Source organism: Varanus komodoensis, unplaced genomic scaffold (genome assembly GCF_004798865.1).
Source record: "Varanus komodoensis strain SLA01 unplaced genomic scaffold, ASM479886v1 scaffold2, whole genome shotgun sequence".
Classification (NCBI taxonomy): domain Eukaryota; kingdom Metazoa; phylum Chordata; class Lepidosauria; order Squamata; family Varanidae; genus Varanus; species Varanus komodoensis.
In genome coordinates this window covers 40,855,805-40,882,247 of record NW_025335568.1, presented here as the reverse complement: position 1 = coordinate 40,882,247, position 26,443 = coordinate 40,855,805, and the positions used below count along the sequence as shown (strand labels likewise).

Genomic DNA, 26,443 nt, shown 5'->3' with positions numbered 1-26,443 from the left:
GCCCAAGGTCACCAGGCAAGCAACATGCCTAAGTGGGAGATTCATGCTTGGGCCTCCCAGGTCCTAGTCTAATATTCTAACCACAAAACCTCCTATTTGTAGGCTACAGTAGACAGCAAAATCAATGGACGTTACCGAGCTGTAGGTGAACCCTCTGTCCACAGATGGCTGATACCTTGCTTTTTGTCTTGGGCTGTTACAGATTTGCACTAGCCTGATGTATATAACATTGGCTTCAGTAATCTGTACAGAGGGCCACTGGGCACATGCAAAATTTATGAATTTTGGCAAACGTAATGGCAGCAGCTTCAGAGACAACCAATGAAGAAAGACTAAATACATTTGAAAGAATAAAGAAGTGAAAGGATAATGGAGTCCTTTAACTGCCTCATGTAGTTTGAAGTAGGAAGGTGGATTGATGAGAAGTACTCAGCATTTTTGCTGGTGGTTTAACATGCAGTATCATTACAAGAGAAAAGACTAAAGAACCGCAGAGGACAGGACCCTGGGCTAAAGTTTTTTTCTTCCTCTCTTTTTAAGAAAAGCATGTCTTTGATGAGATATAGCTGCAGGCCATCATTTTACATTTTATGTCAGCTACCTTTTGTCAGAGATTCATTATTGATGCTGTACTCTCAGTTTTAATTCACACTTCTTTGCTAATCAATTACAGCATTTATCCATTAATCAGGTAGCCTGACAGGGTCAATAACTGTTCTTCAGTTCTGTTGGCTACTGCATGTTCTCAAGCAAGTAGCAACAGTCAGTAGATTAGTTTAGAGTACCATTGTTTTTGCAGGCTGGTGGACATCTGGATGGGCAAACAATGTCTAATGAGTTTTGGGGCGATTATCCTGTTCTTAGGCTCTTTGTTGAAAACCTTAGTTATTTTTCAGACAGCAACTTGTGTATTGGAAACACGCCTGTTCATTGCTTGTTTGTCCAGTATATATACCTTTTAGAATGGTATCCAGTATATATACCTTTTAGAATGTGCTTGTTCAAGTATATAATTTATAACAGATTCAGACATGGCAAATTATCAGAGGAATTAAAGCTTTTCATTTTAGCAAGTGGTGTAGATAACAGAGGGGGCAACATTTAATTGGACAGTTACAGTTTTGGTAGTTAAGTTGCTGTCCATAATGATGGTAACAGGTTTCAATTATCCTTTTTATGACAGATGTACCAACATTTAATTGTTTCTTGTCAAGTGTGGAGAGAAAAGGCACTTCTGTAGATTTTTCAATTCTTCTACATGTCACTTAGCTGTCTACACTATTGTCTGAGCCCTTTTCTCTCATCCTTTTTGTGGCAATGAGTTGTGTCATTCCCTCATGATCAGCACTTTTGTTGTCTTTGTTTTTTGCTGCACCTCAGAAGTCCATCTTTTCTTTCATCTCCTTCCCATTCATGCATGAGGGAACAGTTGTGCTCTGTTGTGGGGATGTTCCGCTGGATTTCAAACAGTAGGGTTTCCTTTTATTCTCTTCTAAGTAGTACAATGAGGCTGAATGTCTCTTGCAGAATGCACACACTAATATGCCAGGTTATTTGGTTTTTAAGGAGTCAATAAAAATGGTGCATTCAGTTGTAGTGCTTGGCTTGGATTAGGTTTTTTGCTGTTATGCCTTTCCATCTTTGGTTATAAATCTGTTTGTTTGTTTCTGATTATAAAATATAATCCTCCAAATTAAATTCAAGCATGGAATCAACAAACACTTAGGGAGAAGTGGGGAGGGGGAACCCACAATACTGGCAGTGGAATATTTTCACACTAGCTGATTTGGCAGTCTCCGCATCATTCCTGATAAGGAAGTGAAAACTGCCGCCAGCTCTAATTAATGGGGACTATTAACAGGAAGGGAGATGGAGAGAAAGGTGGACTCATAAGTTAGTTTTGGCAGAAAATCTTAACTCCTTGGAGACTCTCTCTCTCTCTCTCAATGGAGAGTCTTGTAGAGAAAGAGAGACAGAGAGAGACTGAGTCTTTAAGGGATTTATTTTTGCATCATAGATTATTTCTCTGGAAGTTCACAAAAACTGCAAGAAACACAAGAATCCCAGAGATAGGGTGTTGAGGCACTCTGTTCCTGAACATTAGAACAGTCTTCAAAATCCTTCCTAATGAGGTCATAAAAGGGAAAAAAATTGAACAAGTGGTACTTGTGTACCTCTCTGAGATATGTCATCGAGGTCACTTGCCACTTGGTTATCCCATCTGAAAAGGGATTGGGATAGTTCAATCAGGCATTGCATAAGGCGAGAGACTTTGATTAATTCCTGCTCTTTTCCATTGTGTTGCAGATAATTTTGGTAAATTTGGGAGACTTTCTTCTTAGTCAGTGTTGGGGGTTTAAAGTTCTTGATGTGTCATGCTGAGCATTTGCATTTTTTAGGCCTTTTTGACTCTAGGAAGAAGTGTAGGCTGCGGACAGCCCTTGGATAATCTCTGTCAAGTGAGGCCATTCAGCATTACTGCTATCTCAGGTCATACAGAGGGAGAGAGGGGTTCATCTGCAGGTTTGTCCTCGGAACAAATTCTACATTTAAAAAACAAGGGAAGACCAGAAATGAAAAAGTAAGTAGAAAAATATGAATGGTGGGTTTTGTTTGGAACTTTGCACTTGGCCTTTTGGCTTGATATTTTCCATTTGAGGTATAATGCTCTTCACATTGTGAGGCAATGCAACAAAAGCTATCAGAGGAAAAGTGAAGTTATCCTCCTGACTTTTATGTCAGCAGATAAATAAAATAAGGAGTAAAGTTGCTACCAAGCCTAATATTCAAGTTAAGGTTTTATTGTTTATTTCTATATTTATTTATTTTAGACTTGTTTTCTGCTAATTGGCCCGAGCGTTATGACTCGCATTTTATTCATGCACCTTATGTTGCAGTTTTAAATAACTTTGTTTTGTGTCCTTTCTGAAGAGTGCAAGAATATATTTGCAATACTGAAAAGTGTGCAAAGGGGCCAGAATTTTGACTATGTATATATCTGAATCAGAAATACACTATTTAGGTGCTTACATTGTTGATAGTTTGCTTCATTTCCTCACCACCAACAACCACAAATTATTCTTTTTTTGAAAATGTGTTTGCTAGTTTTTGTACAGACCTCAGGCCTATTGGTTATACACATATTTAGGTGCTCTTTAAAAAGATTTTTTGGATTTTTGACCTGATAGACCGTAACGGCTCCCAGGGTGCCACTGTGGTCCTTGTATAAATCTGTCTTAGTTTTCAGTTTACTCACTTGATTTACCGTAACGGCTCTTAGATCTGTAATGGTCTGTTGCATTAATCTAAATGCTGCGCATGCGTGTGCAACCTTTGTACTAAAAAAGAAAGAGAAGAAAAGCGAAAAAAAATTAGTAACATAGGATACTTATTCAGAATTCCTTAATTTCCAGCTGAATTAAACAGTACCATTCTCTTTTTTCAAAAACAACGCAACCACTGTGAATAAATGGCTTGCCAAAATATCGTGTGAAAAATTCCAACCAATTTTTAAATCTATTAATTTTTCAAAATATTAATTGGTATTCTTACTGCAAGTAGCTTATCAAACCTTTGCCATCAGGATTTGGGCTGGGCAAGGATGGACTGATTAGATGGAAAAAATGGAACATTCAAGGGCCAGAAGTAAATCAGGAACATTCTAGGGAGTCCAAAGCCCAGAGCAAATGTCAGTCAGAAAGGAAGAATCAGAAGGCAGTCTGTATCAAAAAATGAAATCACATGGGAGTCATTCACAGGCCTAAGAGATGAGGCTAAACACCAACACCTAGTTGAGGGTTAGGCAAAGCATTGTATGCATTGTGGCAAGGCAGAGGCATGACTGAGAACAAAGTGAACAATGGCAATGCCTAGCAAGGTGATGCAGCAGATTCAATAGGCACTGCAGAGTATGATCAAGGATACTCAGGAGTCAGCTCCTAGTCAGACTGGATCAGCTTGAGATATCCAGAGAAGCATGTCTGGCAGATGACCATAATAAAGTCTTCTGCATCCTGGTAGGGAGGATCCGCTTGGAATATTGTACTTCTGTATTTTTAATTAACTTGACCAAAAGAGTGAACAATACATGATCTATTAGAAAAAAATATATGCATCCCTAATTTTGTGTTAGAAACTGTGCCTGACGATATTACATATACTAAATTCTGGGCTGGGCAGAAAGTGTGCCATTAAGCTACCACCAAGTACTGTTAGAAATAACCTCCACAGGTTAGTATGTTCTCCTTTTCCATAATAGTACCCATTTTATGGAATGATTTGGGAGGCATTTAATATTTGGGGGACATAAACTCTATCATGCTTTAGGCACCAATAAAAGCTCCATTTCTTTTACAAGGTCTTTCCTGAGTGAATGCCCTACCGTTTGATCGTTTGTAATTATGCTTTTTAATTAATTTCAATGTCTTTATTAATGTTTCATATAATTTTTTGCATTTTAATTGCATTTTAATGTGAAATACTTAGAAATATTTTCAATACTTTCAGTGATATATAAAATTATTAAATAAATGTTCAAGGAAAAGTTAAGATTTTCCTACAAATCATGATTGAACTCAATGGAAGAAACAAGAAATGTTCTGTACATGGATTTTAACAAGCCCACTGTAGGGTGAGTGAAGGACTGTGTGAACTATGCTGAATACCTCTTAAGAGCTCACACTATACTCCAGTAATTCATAAACTTTGTTGCATAGCAGACTATTGTTCTGGCTGATTTTTCTTTGTTGACCTCTACACCCTTCATGTGGGAGCCCATTTGAAAGGCTTTCTCATTAAAGTTAAGTAGCTCCTACACACCGGTGCCAAATGTCTCCATCCTGAGCAATGGAACAGCTGCACTGGAATGCGGAATGGGTGCAATCTTTATTGTGCATTAATTGCACTAGATTAATGTGGGGGTGTGGTGAGGTCAAGCCTCTGAATGCCTTTGTTCATTTCAAAAAACACTGTTGCACATTACCTGATCCCACGTCCAGTGATCTCTGGGCAGCTTCTAGGGGTTATCCTGATTCTATATGGGACGATCTTGGGAAAACCTTGTTTTAATTTTGTTATGGATGATATCCTATTGAGAGACGGTGACTTACCCTGAGCTATCAAGCCGATGCTTTTGACAAACAGGGAGATGGGTTGAACCTCTTGACAACTCATCACACTGGATCTCATCAGGACAACCCTTGCCTGTTGTATAATCCCACAAAAACTGGATTACTCCTTTGTTAATAAGAATAATTCAGTGCAGAAGTGTTTGAAAGCATGGCAATTGCATCTGTATTGCAAAACAATAAAAAAGGACTTTGATTAACAAATCTGACCCAATTTTATTCTTCCTTTCTTGCAATCAGGATTTTAAAAGCCCTTCTTTTAAAAATCCTTAAGTTCTTAAGCAATGAAACAGCAAATGTTTTAAAATGTTTCCTTCATAAGAAAGTACAGGGTCAGAGACAATACCTCCAGTCTTGTGCAGGGGCTCTGAATCAGGGTGTTACAGCAGAATCCTGTAGCTGAATTCTGCTGTAACACCCTGATTCAGAGCCCCGGAAGTGAAGTTAGTGGGCCTCACTCTCAGGTAAGTATATATAGGGTTGCATCCTTGTGTGAATTCATGATACCTTCACTGTTATGTCTTCTATTTTCCTGTCATTTCCAAAATACAAGTATTCCACAATCCATAGCTTGGCTTGCTTGAGAATGTGTGTTTTTTTAATAGTTTTGTATTGGTACAACCATCTGCTCCTTTTTTTAATTGTACTTCTTCAGTCTGCGCCCAATCTACAGTACCGTTGAAATGGTTATCTAGTGTGTAATTACTTGGAATACCTTTCCCCCACAGTCCTCCGTGTGAGCCTTTGCCTCCATTGCTGCAATTATTTCATAGGTATAGGCAAAATAATGCCAAAGGATTCTGCCTGTGTCAACAATACATTTTTCAGGGATGTATGTTCAAGTCCTTTATTTCAAGCCTTGAGTAAAGTCCCAAGTCTTTACTTTTACTTGAGATAAAATGTTGCATCTCAAGTCATTGCAAAATATTTCTGAGTCAAGTCCCAAGTCTCTTCCCAAGTCTCAAAAGCCAACTTTAATGGGAAAATGGGAGGCAGGAGTGTGTGCAGAGGTGGGAGAGTTGTAACCGCCACCTGATGTTCCCATCTGTACTTCTCTCAGTGATGCGTTGAAGTCCTTTCCTTCAACCACGAGTTATTTAAACGAATGAATAAAATCCCTATCCTGCCCCCCACTCCCTTGAAACTCCCTCTCTCCCACCGCCTCTGCTGTGTTCGAGTTGCCCTTCCAGGGCACATTAAGCCCTGGAGTGACCTGGTTGTAAAAAATGTTGACATTTTGAGTTGGGTCACTCACTCATTGCTCCCAAGTTGAGCCACTGATGCAACTTGAGTTGGACTTGGGAGTGAGTCAATTGATTTGAGTCCACATCGCAGCTATTTTTCATGCATATTGCCACAGAATTTTGCCACAATGTGTGCAGGCTGCTATCCTGCAACCAAATTCATATCTAGCACTGGGACTTAACTGGTAAATTATGTCTGCTTGCAAGAAATTGACACTTTTACTCACTGTACATACTGAAGGTTTGGGATGGGATGTGAACAACAGAGAGCAGGCTGTCCAAAAGCCTGCATTCACCTATACAAGGTTGCATGTTTTAAGATCTTCCAGGAAACCCTTCTCACCACTCCACAGCCAATAGAAACACACTTGGGGGAAACAGAAGAGAGGGGCTTCTCAGGAGCCATTCCCTGTTTCTGGAACTCCTTGTGAAAGCACACCCACTTGACTCTTTCTCTGTTTCTTCTACTCAGGCAACCCTTTGTTATTCAAGGTAGGCAGCTGGTCTGTTGGGTTGTCTTCTTTTATTGCTATATTTTAATTGTGTTTTTAATTTATTTGAATTAAATTTCCGTTTTAATAGTTGGTATTATTATCATTAGCTGTTTCTAAACATCCTATTTGGATGGAATCAAGTACATAAATAAAACAGCAAATGTGTCTGTCCTAATAGGAAAACTTACTTTCTGAATTACGGGAACATTTGTATTTCAGAGTGGTCCTTGATTTTTAAATGCAGGGCCAGGGTATGGCTTCAGATCTCATAAAAGCAGTTGGCCTGTTCAGTATTGTGGACCCAAGTCTGACCTATGAAGTCTGAATGAAGTCAGTGCATGTGTCAGGCACCTTGCTGTTTAATGATGAAAATCACTTAAGTAGTAATTCTGTTAATACTTAATTGAAAATAAGTATAATTGACTTTGGTGGGTGTTCGTTCTTACTGTGTGAGCATATAAACCCAGACACTTTTGAAACAATAAATCCAGTTGTTACTCAAAAGTTGTCTCCATTCTTAGATGTAAACACAGATTTCTTAGTATTGGAAAATAGAAGTAGAGAAAAACTAGACAGTTTTTATGTTCCTGAAGCGAGAGATACTAGATGGTGTACTATTTTTTAAAGTCTATGAGATAGGATGAAAACTCAACTGTGTGGAACCAAGCTTTTTGTTCTAAGAATGGGCATCCAGAGTCCTTCAGACTTATTTTTTAAGGAATTATTATGTGCTTGTATGGAGTACCAGAAGAGATTCATCATTTTTCCTCTTGGCCTTGGTTTCATTGTTAATAACAGCAGCGTTGTGGACATTACACTGAGTCCCTGCAGTGGCTGGACTTCTGCTTTTTACATATGTAAAAATAAGAAAATTTGCTTCTAACTCATGTACCTGAGTAACAGAGGAGAGATGGAGTGGGCAACAAGAGCATGGATGGAACAGTGTGTGCAAACTGTGATCTATGTGTGATTTGGTGGTGCATGTCTTTGCGGTTGGTATGTATACATATGGACACAAGGATTTGTGTTTGTGTGTGGAGGGGGCAAGAGAGAGAGAGTGCCTATCATTGAAATCTAAAGTGATTTACCAAGAACTGGAGTGTCCAGTAATCATAGGTTTGGTGCTTTTTTAATGCTCAAGGCTTCAGGCTTAGCTGCCGTACTAGTCATCCATGAAAAAACACATTCAATTTAGCTAGTGTAAATAATAATCTACAGGGAAAAAGCCATTCTCTTGATATGCTACACATGCATCTGGGTTTGGCCCTAGGTTTTCCAGTCTGGTGAACATTCTTTTATGTAAGGAGGAAGCTCTTCATTGTGATTAGTAAATACTGTAGTGAATTCGCTTGGTAAAAACAGCTGTTGTGAAATGCTATTTACATAATTTGGGGCCTTTAAACAGCCCTTTATTTCCATTTATGTTAAGGTCTATTTTCAGTGTGCTCTTCTCCTGAAGCATACTCCAAGCTAGTGATCCCTTGCTCTTTTTGTCTTATGGCACAGCTGGGAATTTGAGAAACTGCTGTGGACATCACCCCAAATGATGTGATTTGTTACCCGATGGCTGTTGGGCTGGTCTGGCTAGTTAGAAGAAGTAATAGAGAAATAGTATAGCTAGAGCTGAGAAGGATGGAGAAATAGTACGGCAAATGGGACAGAGCAGGAGAAAAGTGTGAAGTTAGGCTAGGAAGGGGAAAGGCAGCAAGGCAAAGAGAAGGAGGCTAGCAACACTAGAGGTTGGGAGTGCAGAGAAACAGCAAGATAAGGGGGCAAGTGGGAAGGAAATAAGGCTTCAGTCTAGGAAGGAAAGGAAAGAAAAATAGGGATGGGAAAGGGACAGAAATAGTGTGAAAAGAGGTTGGGCAAGAGAAATAGTCAATCTAGAGGCTTGGAGAGGAGAGACAGAAAGAAAGGTCTCTAGGTGGAAAGATCTGTGTGGACAGGAGAAGATTGAGTGGGGCCAGAAAATAACTCTTTCCTTTTCTTCTTTCTCACTGAGAAGCTCATCAGCAGCAAGTTGAGAAACAGGAAAGAGAAACTGGTGCCCTCACATCTTGCAAGTTTGTAAATTAAAGCATTTTTGAAGAGATAAATACAGCAGAGTTTTGTGGGCACCATTCATGGTGCCTGTGGTATCTCTGTTCTAAGTAAATGTCTTGCAAGTGGACCAACGTAATGTTAGCCCAGAGCAGCACTTCTTTGATGTCATTCCTGGGAATAGTCATTCCCCAGTTTTCTGCTTTGCAGTCATTGGGTTAAAATTAAATATCTTGCTGCAGTTTCTCCTTCTGGTGCTGTAGCTTGCTGGTGGAGTAAGACTTCAGTGGTTCATTGGCTGCACTTATACTTGTGTCCCATTTAGACCCTACTAATTAAATCCTCCCACTTCTTTGGAGTAACACAGTCTGAAAGTATTGACTTCATGGATTTAGCCTTGCTTCCTACTCTGTTTGTACTATAATCGTCAGGATATTGTAACTAACCCAATGTAAATTTGTTGGAAACATTTTCACAAGATCTTTCTAGGTGTGCATGGTCTCAAAATGTTAGGTGTGCTGCTCTGTCACAAATGATGACCTCACACACATCAAAAAGTTATGCTGATTCTGGTAATATATCTCTTCTTAAAGCAGTACCAATTTTAACTTGTTTGTCATACTTATGGACAACAATTCTAACTTGTTGTCTACTTACTACTGAAGAACACAACTCAAAGGAGACCATTCTCATATCTGACAAATTAGTCAATGTTCATACTATGATACAGACTCACCAAGAAAAGTTTCAAAAAACATGTTCAGGTAAACAAAAATGGTTTCAGATGTACAAAATCTATGTTGATCTATAAGAACCCCCCCACCCCAATCTGTGGTCTAGCAATGACCCACCAAATAGCTCAAAATAGTGAGCATGTTTTCAAGAGCTCTTCTTAACAGTAGATCTGAAACAAGGTATCCAGGAGCAGTGGGTGGGAACTGACTTGATTTTGAAACCATGTAGTCTGCATTCAATAACATGCTGCAGATATCTTTTGGGAGGAGATAGCAGAATTAAATAGACTAGACACTACTAAATGCTATTCACCTTTCAAGTTGCATCAGGGACTTATAGCTGTAGCCGCATCCAGAAAAACAGCTAATGGTTTTACACTTTTGAAAACACAAAATCCAGCTTTTATCCAGGTATAGTGCCATCCTTAGGTAAAGTCCACAGTTGCTATTCCTTTTGGTTAGCATCCTGAAAAGACATAAACAATTTTTTTTTCAGAGTGTAAGCTCTGGTTAACAAGTTGTTTCTCAACAAAGTATGTAGGAAGATTTTTTTAAGCAATTCCCTCAGCATAAGCTATCAACTCAGCAATATCTTTGTCTGCACACACTTGATCAGTTTCCTTGAATGGATTACCAAACTCTGTGAAGCAATCCCTCACACTTTTAAAAAAAATAGTGCATGAACTGAAGTCAAATTATTTGCATTGTTCATGGTGATGACAGGCATCTATTACTGGCATGATATCGCTATTCAGTTCTCGACATGGTTGACACATTTTTATTTGTTTGTTTGTTTATTAAATTTATTTGAAAGCTGCCTGTTAGCATCATGCTTTCTGGGCAGCCAAAGCAGTATTTCTGGGTGGCCAGACATGCAGCATTGCAGAACTGAGGACTTTTACCTTGGATTATGTCATTATGTATTTGTTCATGCACTGGGACGCAACTCACTGGTGAGAAGAGGCAAACACTTCTGTTGAACAGTAAACTGACTGGAGCTGAATGAAGGATGCATCTGATTCTTTCAGGTTCTTGTAGTGAAATGGTAGCAGCATGCAAAGTGAAGATGATCATGCCACAACAATGCAGAGTGAAGTTACCTTCTCTGGGCAAAAAAGAACAATAAGGAACAAATAGACTTCGGAGTTCAGACATGTCATCCACTATGTGAAAATAAGGCCCTGAATCTTATGCTATTTCTGGGGCAGCACAAATCACTGTGAAGTAGATTTTGACATATGGTGCACAATTGCTGCTCTACAGGGGTAAGTTTATTATCACTGTTAATCCTTGGGATTCCATTTTATTTCATTTTGTTTTGTTTGGTCGCAAAGCCATGCCCGACCCATCACGACCCCATGGACAACATTTCTCCAGGCTCTTCTGACCTCCAACATCCCTCAGAGTCCGCCCATACCACTGCCCCAGTGTTTCCATCTAGCCACTTCTTCCTCTGCCGTCCCCTTCTTCTTTTGCCATCTATTGTTCCCAGCATTAGACTTTTCACCAGGGAGTCCTTCCTTCTCATTAGGTGGCCGAAGTATTTGAGTTTCATCTTCAGTATCTGGCCTTCTAAAGAGTAGTCAGGGTGGATCTCCTCTAGGACTGGCCGGTTTGATCGCCTTGCAGTCCAAGGGACTCACAGGAGTCTCCTCCAGCACCACAATTCAAAGGCCTCAATTCTTTGGCGCTCAGCCTGCCTTACGGTCCAACTTTCACAGCCATACATTGCAACTGGGGCCAATTCCTTGGTATCTCCTATTTTGTTTTATTCAATTTCAGTAGGTTACAACATCTGTTATCACAACTTATAAAGGACCGTGATACTTAATGATTTTAAATGTTCATAGCCTGCTTTTCTGCTAACAAAGTATTAAAATAATCATACCAATATAAGCAGTAATAATAACATAAAAATAAATATTATTTAAAGCCTATCAGTGCACCCATACTGTTTTCTTGACCCCGAAAACACAGATATGACAGCATCCATACATTCTCAACTGTATGTGATATGTAAAGGAGTAAATATGGAAACTCAGAAAAAGGGTCATCATTTTTATGTAGTTTCAGCATTAGTTTCTGTGTATGTTCCAAGATGATGTTACATATGAAATTGACTGTATTAGATTGCAAAAACTAACTGCACGATAACTTCCTATTCTTTTGCCACCTAGTGCCACAAATGATAGTTGGATATACCTGGTCCCTAGGTTAAGAATGAGTTCTGTTCCTGAGATCATCTTTAAGTTGAATTTGTATGTAATTTGGATCATGTATTTAAAGTGAAATGAGGTGTTCAAGTCTCAAGTCTTTACTTTCAAGTCCAAGTCAAGTCTCCAGTCACTGCAAGAAATATTTGAGTCAAATCTCAAGTGTCAACTTTAACAGAGAGAGAGAGAGAGAGAGAGAGATGGTGATGGGTGTGTATGTGAGATGTGTAACCCCTACCCAATGCGCCCATCTGCACTTGCATTGAAGTCCTTTTCTTCAACCACAAGTTACAGTGGTACCTTGGCTCACAAACTTAATCCGTTCTATGACTCTGGCCATGACCCAAATTGGTTGTGAGCCAAGTCAAATTTCCCCATAAGGTTCAGTGTAAATAAGGTTAATAACTAATGTAACTATTTTTTTAAATCACAAAAATTTATATCAAAGTGACAAAGAACAACAAAGATTGCAGCCATCTCCCCCCCCCGCCCCGCCCCCGGGCACAGTCATGGCCATCTTCTGCCCTCCAGCATGACTGCGATCGTGTCCATCATCTCTGCATGGGCATGACTGCGATCGTCGCCATAGACAGGCATGATAGCGGGCGTGCTCGGGGGGGGGGGGACAGGCACGATAGTGGGTGCGCTCGGGGGGGACTGGTGCTATTGTGATCAATGCGGCGTTCGCAACCTGAGGCAAAATTTTTCAGAAATTTCTGTTCACAACCCAATTTGATCATGAACTGAGGCCTTCGTGAGCCAAGGTACCACTGTATTTAAACAAATAAGTAAAATCCCTATCCTGCCCCCATCTCCTTGAAACTCCCTCCCCTCACCTCTGCTGTGTTCTTGTTTGCCTTCCAAGATATGTTGCCATACAGTAAGCCCTGGAGAGACTTGATCGTAAAAAATGTAAAACTCTCAAGTTGAATCATTCACTCATTGTTCCCAAGTCAAATGCTACTTGAGTTGCTGACGCAACTTGAGTCAGACTTGGGAGCAAGTTGCTTGACTTGAGTCCCCAACACTGATAAAAGCATATAGAAGTATTTAAAACACCTAAGAAACACTTCCATATACATTGAAACTTCTTAACTCTCCCCTTGAAAGCTCTAACAACCAACCAAAGCAAACTGCCAAATTAAAAACACCTGTTTCTACACTTTTTCTGAACATAGACATTGGGAACCAGTTGAGATTCCAAGGTTAGGGCATTTCATAATTTGGGACAACACAGGAGAAAGCTCTTGACAAATGGACCTCTGCAAATGAGGGTGTCTTCAAAGGGCATCTTCATCTCAGTTTAATAATTGAGAAGGCTCATTCCAAGATAGATGGTTCTTCTGATAGACAGTTAGTGGCATATTTTATTGGATTCTGCACATTGGTTGGCAATACATCCTTTCAAATCCTGGGACTTCCAAGTAATGCTTAGGATTTGCAAAAAAAAAAAAAAAAAATTCAGTAAGAAATCTAGTTGTTTATACATGAAAGTGAATTGTGTTCTCTAGTCTCCCATGATCCCACTGTCCCTTTTACCCTAATTTGTCATCTATTTCCCTCCTTTACGCAATCAATTAATAATAGCAACCTGGCTAAAATGCCACAGCTCTGTGAGAGCTTGGAGTACCTTTTACCACTTTTCATGGATAAATTAGGCATGTCCCCATTGCAATGTGCTTGTCCCCTTCCCCTTTATTCTCAGTCTCTGTGAAGCATCTAGAGGAAAACAGGGATGACTTTGTAGATTTTTTTCCCCACTCCCATGTGGGAAAAAAAATAAAAGGAAAAGGGACAACACAGATATGGTGCTACAAAATGCTGAGGTTAAAATTCTGCCCATATATTAAAAAAGGAAAAGAAAAGAAAAGATCCAGGAAACTGGGAGCTGCTGGGAACAGTACTACTATTTGGTTCTCAACATTTAGAGCAAGCTTCAATTGGTTTTATTGTGCTGCACCATCTCCCAAGCTGATGTGGATAGTAGCAATCATAACCACATAGGTTAATGGCACCTGAGAAGGACAGATAAGAAACTCCCACTGTGTGAATAATAGGGGCACATGTGCACAAAAATGGCTGCTAGGAGCAAGTTGTCCTTCATGGCTGTTCAGTTTTAGTTTAAAAATATCATCTTGTGCAGTAAAGTATTTGTTTTAACCTCCTATTGCAAATGATTCTTGGACTAAAAGAAGGAGAGCTTAAAATTGCTAATTGAGAATGTCATTGAGAAAATATCCAAGCTCTGTTCATCTATATTATTGTAGATTAAATTGACCATAGGCCACCTTTGGAGTAGATCTGGTGGCCATTGCCATGAATGATACACAATTGCAAGGAGGTTTTTTTGGTTGTAAAATAGTTAAAAGTCGGTTAGGATCTGTTGCAGTTTTGCCACTGATTTAGCCATTGAAGTGTAGAATCTCACTAAACTGTAAACTTGGAAGACCCCATTTCCACTCTCACTTGAGCCATATATTATCAACTTTCCTGCCTTAACCTTTTCAGACTCATCTACTAATGGGGTTAATACTACTGACCTGCCTTACAGATTTGCTGTGAAAAAAATTACTGAGATAATATATGCGAAGCAGTTAGGGTCAGAATTATGATCATAGTCACTTATTTTCACAGGGCTCTGCCACTTTTAAAACTTGTTTTAGCAAAGAGCTCATTAGAATACTATATTCTTAATGCTACATTATTTAGCACCCTGGCATTAAAGGGCATGCAAATATTACAAAGTAGGTTGCCATTTAGGTACTCCTATCAAATGATCTGAACCATCCATCTTCATAAGTTTCTGCTGGGGTTCAATTTTGAAGCTGTAGTTGTCTTGATTATTATGTCTGGAATGATTATTCAAGGATTTCTGTAAAGAGTCAGTGAAGTGTGAAATATAGAGTAAACTCATGGGATACTATATCATCCCTTTCTAGTTAATATGACTTGCATATGATTTTCCATTTGTATAATTAAAAGCCCTGGAAATTAATTGCAATAAGAGGCTGACTCTTGGGATAGAAAGAAAGGGGGAAGTTTCTTTTTTATTGCTAATTGAGAATCTGGCAACCTTAGGGACTTGTTTGGATCTTGTTAAATGCATTGCACTATAGATTATGTGATATTCTATTAAATATATGTGATATTGCTTTATAATTTTTATTTTACTTCTTATGTTTGAAGGATTATTTCATGATTTGACATGATTTGAAGGGAGATTTGGAGGGAAAAAGAGAGCTTTTGTAGGAAATGCCTTTTCCAATCAGTCTCTTGTGAAGTTCCTATGATATTATCATATGCCTTCCTGGATCAAACTGAATTCTATCTAGTTTAGTTTTCTTTTTTCCAGTAAAGTCATCCAGATACCTCTGGAAGATCATTAAGAAATTGAAGTGATAACCATCTCTGGTTTGTTCCTGCTTATTGGCATTATGCTAACCTGCAATATTTCAAGAGGCCCTGCATTGTAGACTTTGACTAGATCAGATTAATGTTCATTGTAAAGTATTTTGTGCGAAATGCAGCTACTGCCCAGGGTGTGTATGCATGTATGTAAGTATGTATTAGTTTTAAACATTTAAAAGCTTCCTTTTAAGGCAAATGCTCTCTTAGGTGGGCTTTTGCAATAAAGTAAAATCACATATCAAAATAATAATTGAGGAATGCAAAAATATAGTTCTCATAGAATACAAATCCAGAAATGAAGTAAAATCACTAAAACCATCCCAACCAACATGATGTTGTTTCAAACCAGCAGAGCTGTAAATCCACAAAAATACAAACATGCTAATCCTAAAGGCCAGTTATGGTGGGGCCATGCAGACTTTACCCAGAAGAGAACAGTTGCAGGGCTACTGCCAAAAATGCCCCTCTCTCTGGCCACCAGAGTTGCAGTGGACATTGCTGGTATGCCGTCTTTCTCCTCCCTCGTTCATTTGTTGTCGTTTCATCAGACAGCAGCTAATGGACAAAATGTGCAAGGGTGGAATGCCTAACTATACTTAAATAGGATACTTAAATACTGTGTCCTCTGCTTTAAGTGAATAGGAGAAAGGATGTTAACTTACTGTATATGGAAAGCTCGCGATCTCCAGCTGTCTGAGGGTGGCCTCATTCCACCAGCCCTGCTGAAGAGCTTCCCCATGAAAGGGCTTCCTGCCTCAGCTGTCAGCACCAACTATCATTCCAGCACGCTGAAGTGAGGGAGAGTAGAGAAGTACCATTTAGGGAGTGCTCTTGCAAGCATTTGTGTTTACTCCCATTCCATTTTCCTTGTGTGCCACAGCTTTTTAGATTCTAAGGGTCAGCAAAATTGGAGAGCATCCAAACTTACCCAATGGAAAAAAGAGAATAACTTCCAGGGTGTAAAAGCTTTATTCATCAAAATATCTGAATGTGTTTCAGCTGTATGGCATAAATCTCTACGCCTTCTGCATTAGCTAAAAATATATGGACAATGCTGCACAGATATGCATTTAAAAATGCATCAGACCACATGAATATATTAATAACATGACCATGTATCTACCTAAAACTAGCTAATAACCTTCAGAGAACTCTGAAAAGATTGATCATGGAATAATTCATATGATTAATGATAAAATATGTAAGCAGCAGTTTTATATTTTTTCATAACATTTTAGCTGTACTTGTATATGTACCAGTCAGATTCAAGGTCTTCATTTTCGGACATACTCCACACTCTTAGGGAGCATCCACAGTGCTCTGTACCTTAAAGGGATATTTGTTTTTAGACTGTAGGCCAGTCGGCAGGGATTGTCTCTCTTAATTTTTTATATGTAAGTTTGTCTAGGAGGCTTTTTGGCTGGGCAGTGGCATTAAATACTTGAAATGAAAAAATATATTCAAAGCTCAGTATCAGTATCACTGAGATAATGTACTTGAAGGATTAAACAACAGGTCATGGAAGCTTAATGCTAATGGGTGGAGTGACCTTGATTAACCATTTAACCTATGATTGCAGTTTATGGTCTTATAGTTGCTACCTATTATTGTAGGTCTTTACTGGTTTTACTTTTCCACTTGTGCTTAGGCCTTTCATTCCCTGAATAGTTCTTTTTTTCCCAATTTACATTTCTCATAAACTAATTTTAATGTGACATTAAGTAGCAAAAATAATTGAAGATTTACTTGAAATTAAGGTCCATTAACTTCCATTTGAAGCCAGGGGGCTTAGTGACCAAGGAAATCCACTAAGGAAGCTGTAAAATGTCATAAAAATTGTCAGTGATTTTAGAAAAACTCTTTAATTTTACAATATTTTTTCAATGTTCATACTCTCCTGCCTTATTATGGGCCCTTAAAAATACAAGGAAGCCCTTGATTTAACACGCACAGCTTCTATGCAAGGAGGCAGCCTCCCTATTTTAGCAGCTGATTGTAGGGAGTCACTTTGAACCATTTTTCTTCCTCTGCAGCCACCATTTTTATTTTCTAGAAGCAGTTGCTCCAGATTGCAACCTATTCCAATCTCCTTCTTTGAGATCCATGCTCTGCTGTCATATGAGTTTATTAAATAAACAAACTTCTGTCTTCACTGTTCTACATTGTATTCCCCAAGGTGTCCATCTTATCCAGCATTCTAATTTTTATCTTAATTTGGAATGGAGACTGTGGCCATGGCAATGATTTCATTTTCAGTGGGTTTGAACCAGGTTGTACCGAACGGCTTTAGTAGAATCCATCTCTATTTATATCAGAGTGCAACCAAAATGGGATTCCATGTGGACATCATAAGAACCGAAATATGTTTCCTGTTGCTTAAAAAAAACAACAACACTTTGGTTTAGAATGTTTAACATTCTAGTTTAGAATTCAACCAAATTCTAATCTTCCATTGTTACAAATATTGCATTTTAGATGGAGGATAAGAGCTGTTTTTGGGGGATTTTTCAGTATTTGTGTAATTAGAAGCTGCATTTCATAAACTGTTTCTGGTTCAAATTAATTAGATATGTTAATAAATCTACACCTCTTAGGGTTAGTAAAACCAATTCCTGTGGAACATGTAGATGTCAAACATGTTGCTTTCCATAATTGGCATCCCAACAACACATGTCATTGAAATTAACCATCTAATCTATTGGGACTAAATTTTTAAGCAAATCTCTTTAGGGCAGTAAATTTATTTTATTTATTTAAATTTACACGGGCAAGTAGAAAGCCCCCCCTCCCGCAAATTCCTCTTAATGTCATTACAATTGTGAAAGAAAGATATGCCTTGAACAATTGGATATCCTGAACAAAAGTGTTAAATATTGTTCATCTTTATTTTACAAAGGTTTGTAACAATTGCAAGGAACTGAGATCTTCTTTAAAACATCAGCTTGCTTCTTTTTATCTTGATAATTTTATTTCCCTTTCATATGGACTTTTGTAGGTTCTTGTCACTTCAAACGTGAGAGGACTATCCTCTTTTCTTTTACTTTACAATACACACTAGGAGAAAAGGGCTCCTCTTTTTTGCACACTCCTCCCCCTGATAGGCAATATTGTAGTTGACCAGATTTAAAACACTACAGTATTTAGGATCCCTGCAATGTCATTTTATATATTTACACCAGAATGTGCTCCCAGCAAATTACCTGAATTTCTTTTAATTGCACAATATAGTGACATTTACTTCAGGTCCCTTTTGACTGATGCTGTAAGGCAATTGTAACCATGGATGATGGGATTAAGTGCCTCTTGAAGTGACTTTAGCTTCTTGTGAGAACAAAGGAAAAGAAGAGAACACTTAGCCCCTTTTTGAGTAAGCAGCTTTTCACCCCACCAGCATATAAAAGAAATACAATTAACAAACATTATCCCCAGAGGTAAATTGAAATGTACATGCAGATAAAAGCCACTCTTGACTGCAATTAGACATATATGACCTGAGAAATTTTAGCCACTCATTAGTGCTAATTCTGTGAGGAAGCAAGCTATCAGAACAAAATGATTAAAATGTTAGGCTGATAGCCAGGATTATGAGTGCACAACAATTTACTTATTATGCAGCTGTATCGATAAAATGCTGGAAAATAGCTCAGAATTGGCCAATACTTTAGTTAGCGCATGTCATTGTGTGCAAGAACACAGTGCATATCTTCTTGTTAGAGAGAATTATTCAGAACATGGTTATTTCACATTACTGACTTGTGAATCTGAAAAGCCAAGGATGGAAAACAGAACAATATTCGCAGGGTCAAGGCTCAGAACTTCCATACTCTGACTTTGCATGTGCCTATTACTAATGGAAACAGGTTATAGAATCCAGCTTTTCAAGAAAGAGAAGCTGGGCTGAGTTCAAAATGTCAGAACTACAGAGCTACAGAATGATATCAAGGCAGCACACATTAATGTGCTGTAGGTATAACAGTGCTACAGGTATAACTGAGGCACCCTTGGAGAAGAGAGTTGGGTGATGGGGCTATGGTGAGAAAGAACCAGTATCCCTCTATGCTTTGTCTACTGATCAGGAGATCTCAAGATGGGTCTGATGACAATACTGGTTCATGGCTGGAGTTGGGAACAGCATGCAGTACCCAATGTGAAATGAGTGCTAATATAAATTATGATGCTCTAGAGCAGGAAATCTCTAGTGCAATGCCAGAGACATCAGCTGCTGTTATGGGATTGCCCAGAAAACTTGTTCTGCCAGCTAACTCTATTGTCCTTGCTCTAGAGGTCCCTTATAAGAACATAATTTAAGTTAGTGCTTGTATTGACTTATTACTGTCCAGTAGTATTAACAACAACAACAATAATGTTTATATCACCGCCTTTTTTCTTTTTGTAAGGAATTCAAGGCAGTTTATATAGTCCTCCTCCATTCCAATTTATCCTTGCAAGAACCCTGTGAGGTAGGTAAAGCTGTGAGTGAATGACTGGCCAAAAGTCACCCAGTGAACTTATGGCTGAAGGGGGACTAGAACCTGGATCTCCAAGGCATGCAGTCCATCACTCTAGCCACCACTCCACACTAGCTCTCTGGCATTGATCCATGGATCAGTCCTGCACTAATGGAGCCAATTACCCAGGGGATGGTGTACTTGCTCCTCCTTGCTGGAGGCCTTTAAGCAAAGGCTGGTCAGCCATCTGTTGGACGTGGTCTATCTCTAGATTTCCTGCACCTAACAAAGGTTGGACTATGTGACATAACTCAACGATTTGTGTCCAACTCAACAATTCTTTGTCTGCCTGGAAGTGAACCTCATGGTATCCAGGGGTGTTTATTTCCAGATAAATAGGTATATGTTTGCAACCTTAATTAATAACCACATTTAAGTTCAGTATGATTTCAATATTCAATGGAAGCACTCCATTTTGTATTTATTTGTTTTTTTACATTTATGTGCTGCCCAATAGCCTGCGGGTTATCTCACAACATTGCTGTGATGGGTAGGTTAGACTGACAGTGAAGGTCATCTAGTGACACAGGTAAGGTTAGTGATTTTGCTTATTTTTTAACAAGATTTTGTGAAATCAAGCCCCAAACTCTCTGCCTCTTTACATGCCAAAAGACTGCTTCTCTGTAAGATAGCACAGTTTATTTATATATATATATATTTATATTTCTATCCCTCCTTTTTCCTGCAAGAAACTCAAGGTAGCCCACATATTCTCCTCCCGCTCTCCATTTTATCCTCAAGGTAAGTTAGGCTGAGGCCAAACTAGGCCAAAATGAGCTTGGTAGCTGAATGAAGAATAGAATTCAGATCTCAAGTCCCACTCCAAGCCCTAATTACTCCACCACACTGACTCTTGCATTTGTTGGGAAAATTTGGATAAATCCTGTCTAAAAAGCATTACTTCTGTGTGCTTTTTGCATTGTGGGATCAAATCCTGTCTTCCTTCTCAAAACCAAGCTGTCACTGTTTAAAATGGCATTCCCCCGCTCCTTTCTCTCACCTTTAGCTGTAAGCTACAGTACACAGGTCATTTAGTCCGAATTTACATTGTATACCTTCACAATGATTAAATAATCATTGTTGGAATTCAAGGAAGTATCTTCCTAGCCCAGAGGCTCCATGTGCCCTGGCCAATTCAGAATGTCTAGAGGCTAGATTAGAGTCTTGAGCTCATGCATAGTTTCTCAGTAGCTTGAATTTACATGTCTAAGCAGACCTGGAGATGGGTTCAAGCTACTGAACTAAAGTGTCAATACAGGCAATTGGAGATATTGTAATCTCATTGTTACTGTGTGATTGAATGATACTTCTTTATCTGTTCTGTATTTGATGACCTCAGAATCTTATTGTAATCTCTGCATTCTGGCATCAATTGCCCTGTACCTGTGTACCTATAAAATACCCTGCAATGGTATTGAAGCTTTGCAGCAGAGTTCACCTCTGCCTGCCCGGTAATGCATGCATTATCGTGAGTACCTCGGGAACCTTGGGTTAATACAATAAAGCCTAGATGGTCTGGACGCTTGGTCCTTCCCACGAACCTGAGTTTTATTTCCTCTTCTCAAATTGAGATTCCGGGATTCTGACACATTGCACACAGTATGCCAAATGTAACAATGAAAACAGAATGAGGAACAGTTTACAAAGTCCTATATGTAAAAAATAATCAGATCTCCTGTAGAATTGAGGGTTGTATTTTTGTTACCTTATTTTTCTAGAAGACTATTTTATAAATATTTACTAAGTATTTTTAAAATATTTAGTACTATTAAATATATAGTATAGTATTATTACATATAATTACACTGCATTCATATCCTGCCTTTTTATTTTTGTGAACCCAAGGTCAGTTGTGTAGCTCTATTTTAGATGGATCCAATACCTTTTAAGAAAATCAGTGTAAGCCAACAGGTTGTCTTTTCCGAGGAAGTGTCTGGACAAAACAATGAAGACAAGATGCTCTCTCGGGTGTGGGGGGAGGATATCTACCTGCTGTCAGTTAAAAGAAACATGACTAAACCTATTGTTATTACTCTTGAACTTATTTATTGCAACACTTTTAAGCTTTTTGGGTTGGTTCTTCTAAATGGATGAACCCAAAATTATATATAATTGCAGATATTGGCTGTGTTCTTTCAAACGTTTTCCATGGGGGAAAACTACTCTGTGCAATGTTTGCTAAGCTCTTGTTGTGCTAGGAAAACAGCCCTATAAATTTGTCAGAGTAAAATAAGCTCTGGACCAAAATATGTACGTACATACATACATACATATGTACGTACGTACTTATTTACTTGCAAAATTTAGATTCTACTCTGTATTTAAAAATTTAATTGGCGGCTATACAAAAGCAACAAGTGTGGGAATTGTTTATTTATTTATTTATCGATTTATATCCTGCCTTTTTCCTACAAAGGACTCAAGGCAGCTTACATCATTCTCCTCCTCCATCTTATTCCCACAACAACAACCCTGTGAGGTAGGTTGGACTGAGAGTTTGTGACTGGCCCAAAGTCACCCATTGGCTCCATGGCTGAGCGGGGACTGGAATCCAGATGGAGTCCCAGTCCCATGCTCTTAACCACTACACCACACTGGCTCTTTTAAAATTTAAAATATTTCAAATCAAACTGTACCAATAAAACTGTAACTGGTTGGTCAGGGAAGGCTTGTTTATATACAAATGTCTTTACCAAGTGCCAAAGCCAAAGCAATGGGATGCCAGTCTGACATCAGAAATGGAGCCTCCACTCTGAATGGTTTGCTCCAGGCAGACTCTGAACAGACCCCAGCTCCATGTGGAACCCTTAGGACTTTTTGACTGTATCTGAGTGTTGCTACTAGTTTAGGCCTGTTGCCGTTCCCCAGATGACCATTCCACTGCTCCCAAAAATCTTCTCCTAGCACAGAATGTTGTGTAGGCACTAGCCCGTTGGCACTGAATGTGGGAATTTCTTGCTTATGAATTAACCATGTGGCCAGTCTGCTGGTGACTCTGACTAGTTTTCTAATGGTTTTAGAATGTTGCCTACTCCACTCCTACATACTGAATTGCAGCCACCGGTGATTCAATCTAATTTTAACATAGGTGCAGAGAGACTACTGTTTAACCCTTCCCCTGTGGCCAGTTTGGCAATCAAAATCCCCCTTTGCTTTCATAGGGGCAGTATTCCACCCCCCCCAAAAAAAAACAATTATCCATAATCATTGCAAAAATGGATTGTAAGTAAGGGTTAAGTGTCCTTTGCCATTGTACTACTGTGGCAATAAACATCTTAGTTCCCCCCAAACACACACACACACACATACACACCGTATTCCAGTAAACAAATAACAAACCATTTGGAAAGCAATTGCATTTGTAGGTCTCTCCACCTAATGTATCCTTGGGTCCCAGTAGTGAAGCATGTCACATAGCTTTGGGCAAGTCAGCCTCTTCCAGCCTATGGCTCATGTCAGACATTACAATGCACCAAACCCAAGTTTATCCCAGTGGGTGGCTTAGCATAATCACTGCAGCTCAAACAACCTTCAGGGAACTCAACAGCCTGTGGGTTATTTGAGGTTCGCCAATCTTCCAACAAGCCATGCAATGATCACAGGAATCAAGATTAGTTTGTACCCTAATGATGGAGCTAAGTGTGAGCATTTGTGAACATTTATTGTATCCACACATCCCACTGTAGTGGTATCCTGAAAAAATGTAAGCTGTGAAGTGACCCTAGACCATCCTACAGGGCTGGATACAGGATCCTAGTGAGGGGAGGGTCTCTTTGTGCTGCTTGAGGGTGGGCTGCTTGAATTGTCTTGTTTCCCCCTGCCCCCTTTGTTCTAAGTTTGATTTGGAGGGGGTCTGTTATTAGTTCTCTTAACAGGAACACTTTAGTGAATGACTTAATACCCTTACATTTTCTTATTGGTGCTAGAGATGGTCAACTACCTATGCGTATATCTGTGCTCATTTAAATTTGAATGTTTTAAATGAACTGTAATTGAGATGTTGTGTTATTATAGTGATTGCATTTGTTTGTTTTGTGTACTGATTTGAGCAAAATGTATTGTGGGAAATGTGACATACAAATACATTGAATATGACTGCTGTGCTCCTTAGAGGGAGGTGGCATGCAGATATTCACAGAAGAAGCAGTTATTGTCTGTACTAAACAAATGCTGACATCCTTGGGAACATTTACAAAGAAGAAAAGAAAGCACCACTGGAAGACTAATAGGAACCTTACCTTTTTACAGGAGGCATTCTCTTCTGCCTTTCATGGTTTCTAAGAATCAACAGCACTCAACACATTCTCAAAGCTACATACCCCGGAGGGCTGTACTCTATGTACCTGCAGATGATGAACGAAAGATACAAAAGATTCCATCTCTCCATGTGGATTGTGCAGTGCTGGATTGTGAGGATGGTGTTGCTTTGACTAGGAAGGTAAGCAGTACATTATCCAGTCATGTTAGGTTGTGATACCTATTGTGATACTCTAAAATATAATATGAAACATAACTGTGTGTTGAAACAAATTATGGCAACCTCACTATGCTCTGGCATTGTCTACTAAGCCAACTTTACAAACACTGCTGCAGCCTTTTTAAACCTGGTAGCCTCCAGCTGTTTTGGATTATACCATCAATCATCTCTGACCACTTGCTGTGTTGACCAAGGCATTGCTGCCCAAATTATCTGGTAGATACCAAGTTAGCCTCCTTCATGGATCACTGCCTTGTCATGGCGAAGGGGCTTGCGTAGCTCAATGAAGCTATGAGCTATGCCATGCAGGGCCACCCAAGATGGACAGGTCATAGCAGAGAGCTCTGACAAAAGTTGATCCACTGGAGAAGGAAATGGCAACCCACTCCAGTATCTTTGCCATGAAAACCCAATGGACAGTATCAACAGGCAAAAGATATGACGCCGGAAGATGAGACCCTCAGGTCAGAAGGTGTCCAATATGCTACTGGGGAAGAGCAGAGGGCTAGTACTAGTAGTGCCAGAAAGAATGAAGTGACTGGGTCAAAGCTGAAAGGACACTCAGTTGAGATTAAGAAGATGTGGCAAGATTACACAGAGGAACTATACAAGAAAGAGTTTAACGTCCCTGATAACCACGATGAGGTGGTCACTGACCTTGAGCCAGACATCCTGGAATGTGAAGTCAAATGGGCCTTAGGAAGTCTGGGCAACAACTAAGCTAGTGGAGGTGACAGTATTCCAGCTGAACTATTCAAAATCTTAAAAGACGATGCAGTAAAAGTACTACACTCAATATGCCAGCAAATTTGGAAGACTCAACAGTGGCCACAGGATTGGAAAAGGTCAGTTTACATTCCGATTCCAAAGAAGGGCAATGTCAAAGAATGTTCAAACTAGCGCACCATTGCACTCATTTCACATGCTAGAAAATTTATGCTCAAAATCCTACAAGTTAGGCTCCAGCAATATGTGTACCGAGAACTACCAGAAGTACAGTCAGGATTTCAAAGAGGGAGAGGAACTAGAGATCAAATTGCCAACATATGCTGGATCATGGAGAAGGCTAGGAAGTTCCAGAAAAACATCTACTTCTGCTTCATTGACTATGCTAGAGCCTTTGATTGTGTGGATCACAACAAATTGTGGCAAGTTCTTAAAGAGATGGGAGTGCCAGGCCATCTTATTTGTCTATTGAGAAACCTATATGCGGGTCAAGAAGCAACAGTGAGAACTGGACACGGAACCACTGATTGGTTCAAAACTGAGAAAGGAGTTCGGCAAGGCTGTATACTGTTGCCCTGCCTATTTAACTTATATGCAGAGCACATCATGAGAAAGGCGGGGCTAGACAAATCACCAGCTGGAATTAAGATTGCTGGGAGAAATATCAACAACCTCAGATATGCAGATGATACCACTCTCATGGCAGAAAGTGAAGAGGAACTAAAGAGACTCTTGATGCAGGTTAAGGAAGAGAGTGCAAAAGTTGGCTTGAAACTCAACATCAAGAAAACTAAGATCATGGCATCTGGTCCTATCACTTCCTGGCAAATAGATGGGGAAGAAATGGACAGATTTTATTTTCCTGGGCTCCAAGATCACCGCGGACGGGGACTGCACCCAAGAAATTAAAAGATGCTTGCTCCTGGGGAGGAAAGCTATGGCAAATCTAGACAGTATACTAAAAAGCAGAGACATCATCCTGCCAACAAAAGTGCGTATAGTCAAGGCTATGGTTTTCCCAGTTGCAATGTATGGCTGTGAAAGCTGGACCATAAGGAAGGCTGAGCGCAAAAGGATTGAGGCCTTTGAATTGTGGTGCTGGAGGTGACTCCTGCCTTGAACTGCAAGGCAATCAAACCAGTCAGTCCTAGAGGAGATCAACCCTGACTGCTCTTTAGAAGGCCAGATGCTGAAGATGAAACTCAAATACTTTGGCCACCTAATGAGAAGGAAGGACTCACTGGAGAAGACCCCAATGCTGGGAACAATTGACGGCAAAAGAAGGGGACGGCAGAGAATGAGGTAGCTATGTTGAGTCACTGAAGCAGTTGACATGAGCTTGAGTGGACTCCGGGGGATGGTGGAGGACAGGAAGTCCTGGAGGAATGTTGTTCATGGGGTTGCGATGGGTCAGACACGACTTCACGACTAACAACAACAACAACCAAGTTAGCAAAGACTACTAGAAGGCCA

The 26,443-nt window shown here is 39.5% G+C and overlaps 1 protein-coding gene across 7 annotated transcripts in view; it reads left to right on the top strand.

Annotated features, from left to right (window-relative positions):
- The window catches only part of CLYBL (citramalyl-CoA lyase), a 228,273-nt gene that overhangs the window by 97,824 nt on the left and 104,006 nt on the right, over positions 1-26,443 (top strand). For 4 of the 7 annotated variants that reach the window (XM_044428511.1, XM_044428513.1, XM_044428514.1 and 1 more), the window contains one exon: positions 24,016-24,205. In XM_044428511.1, the coding sequence (XP_044284446.1) occupies positions 24,016-24,205 (190 nt within the window). Of the gene's footprint in view, positions 1-1,126; positions 2,582-10,666; positions 10,904-20,273; positions 20,297-24,015; positions 24,206-26,443 lie in introns of those variants that run through there. The other 3 variants (XM_044428515.1, XM_044428512.1, XM_044428516.1) reach the window with 3 other exon arrangements.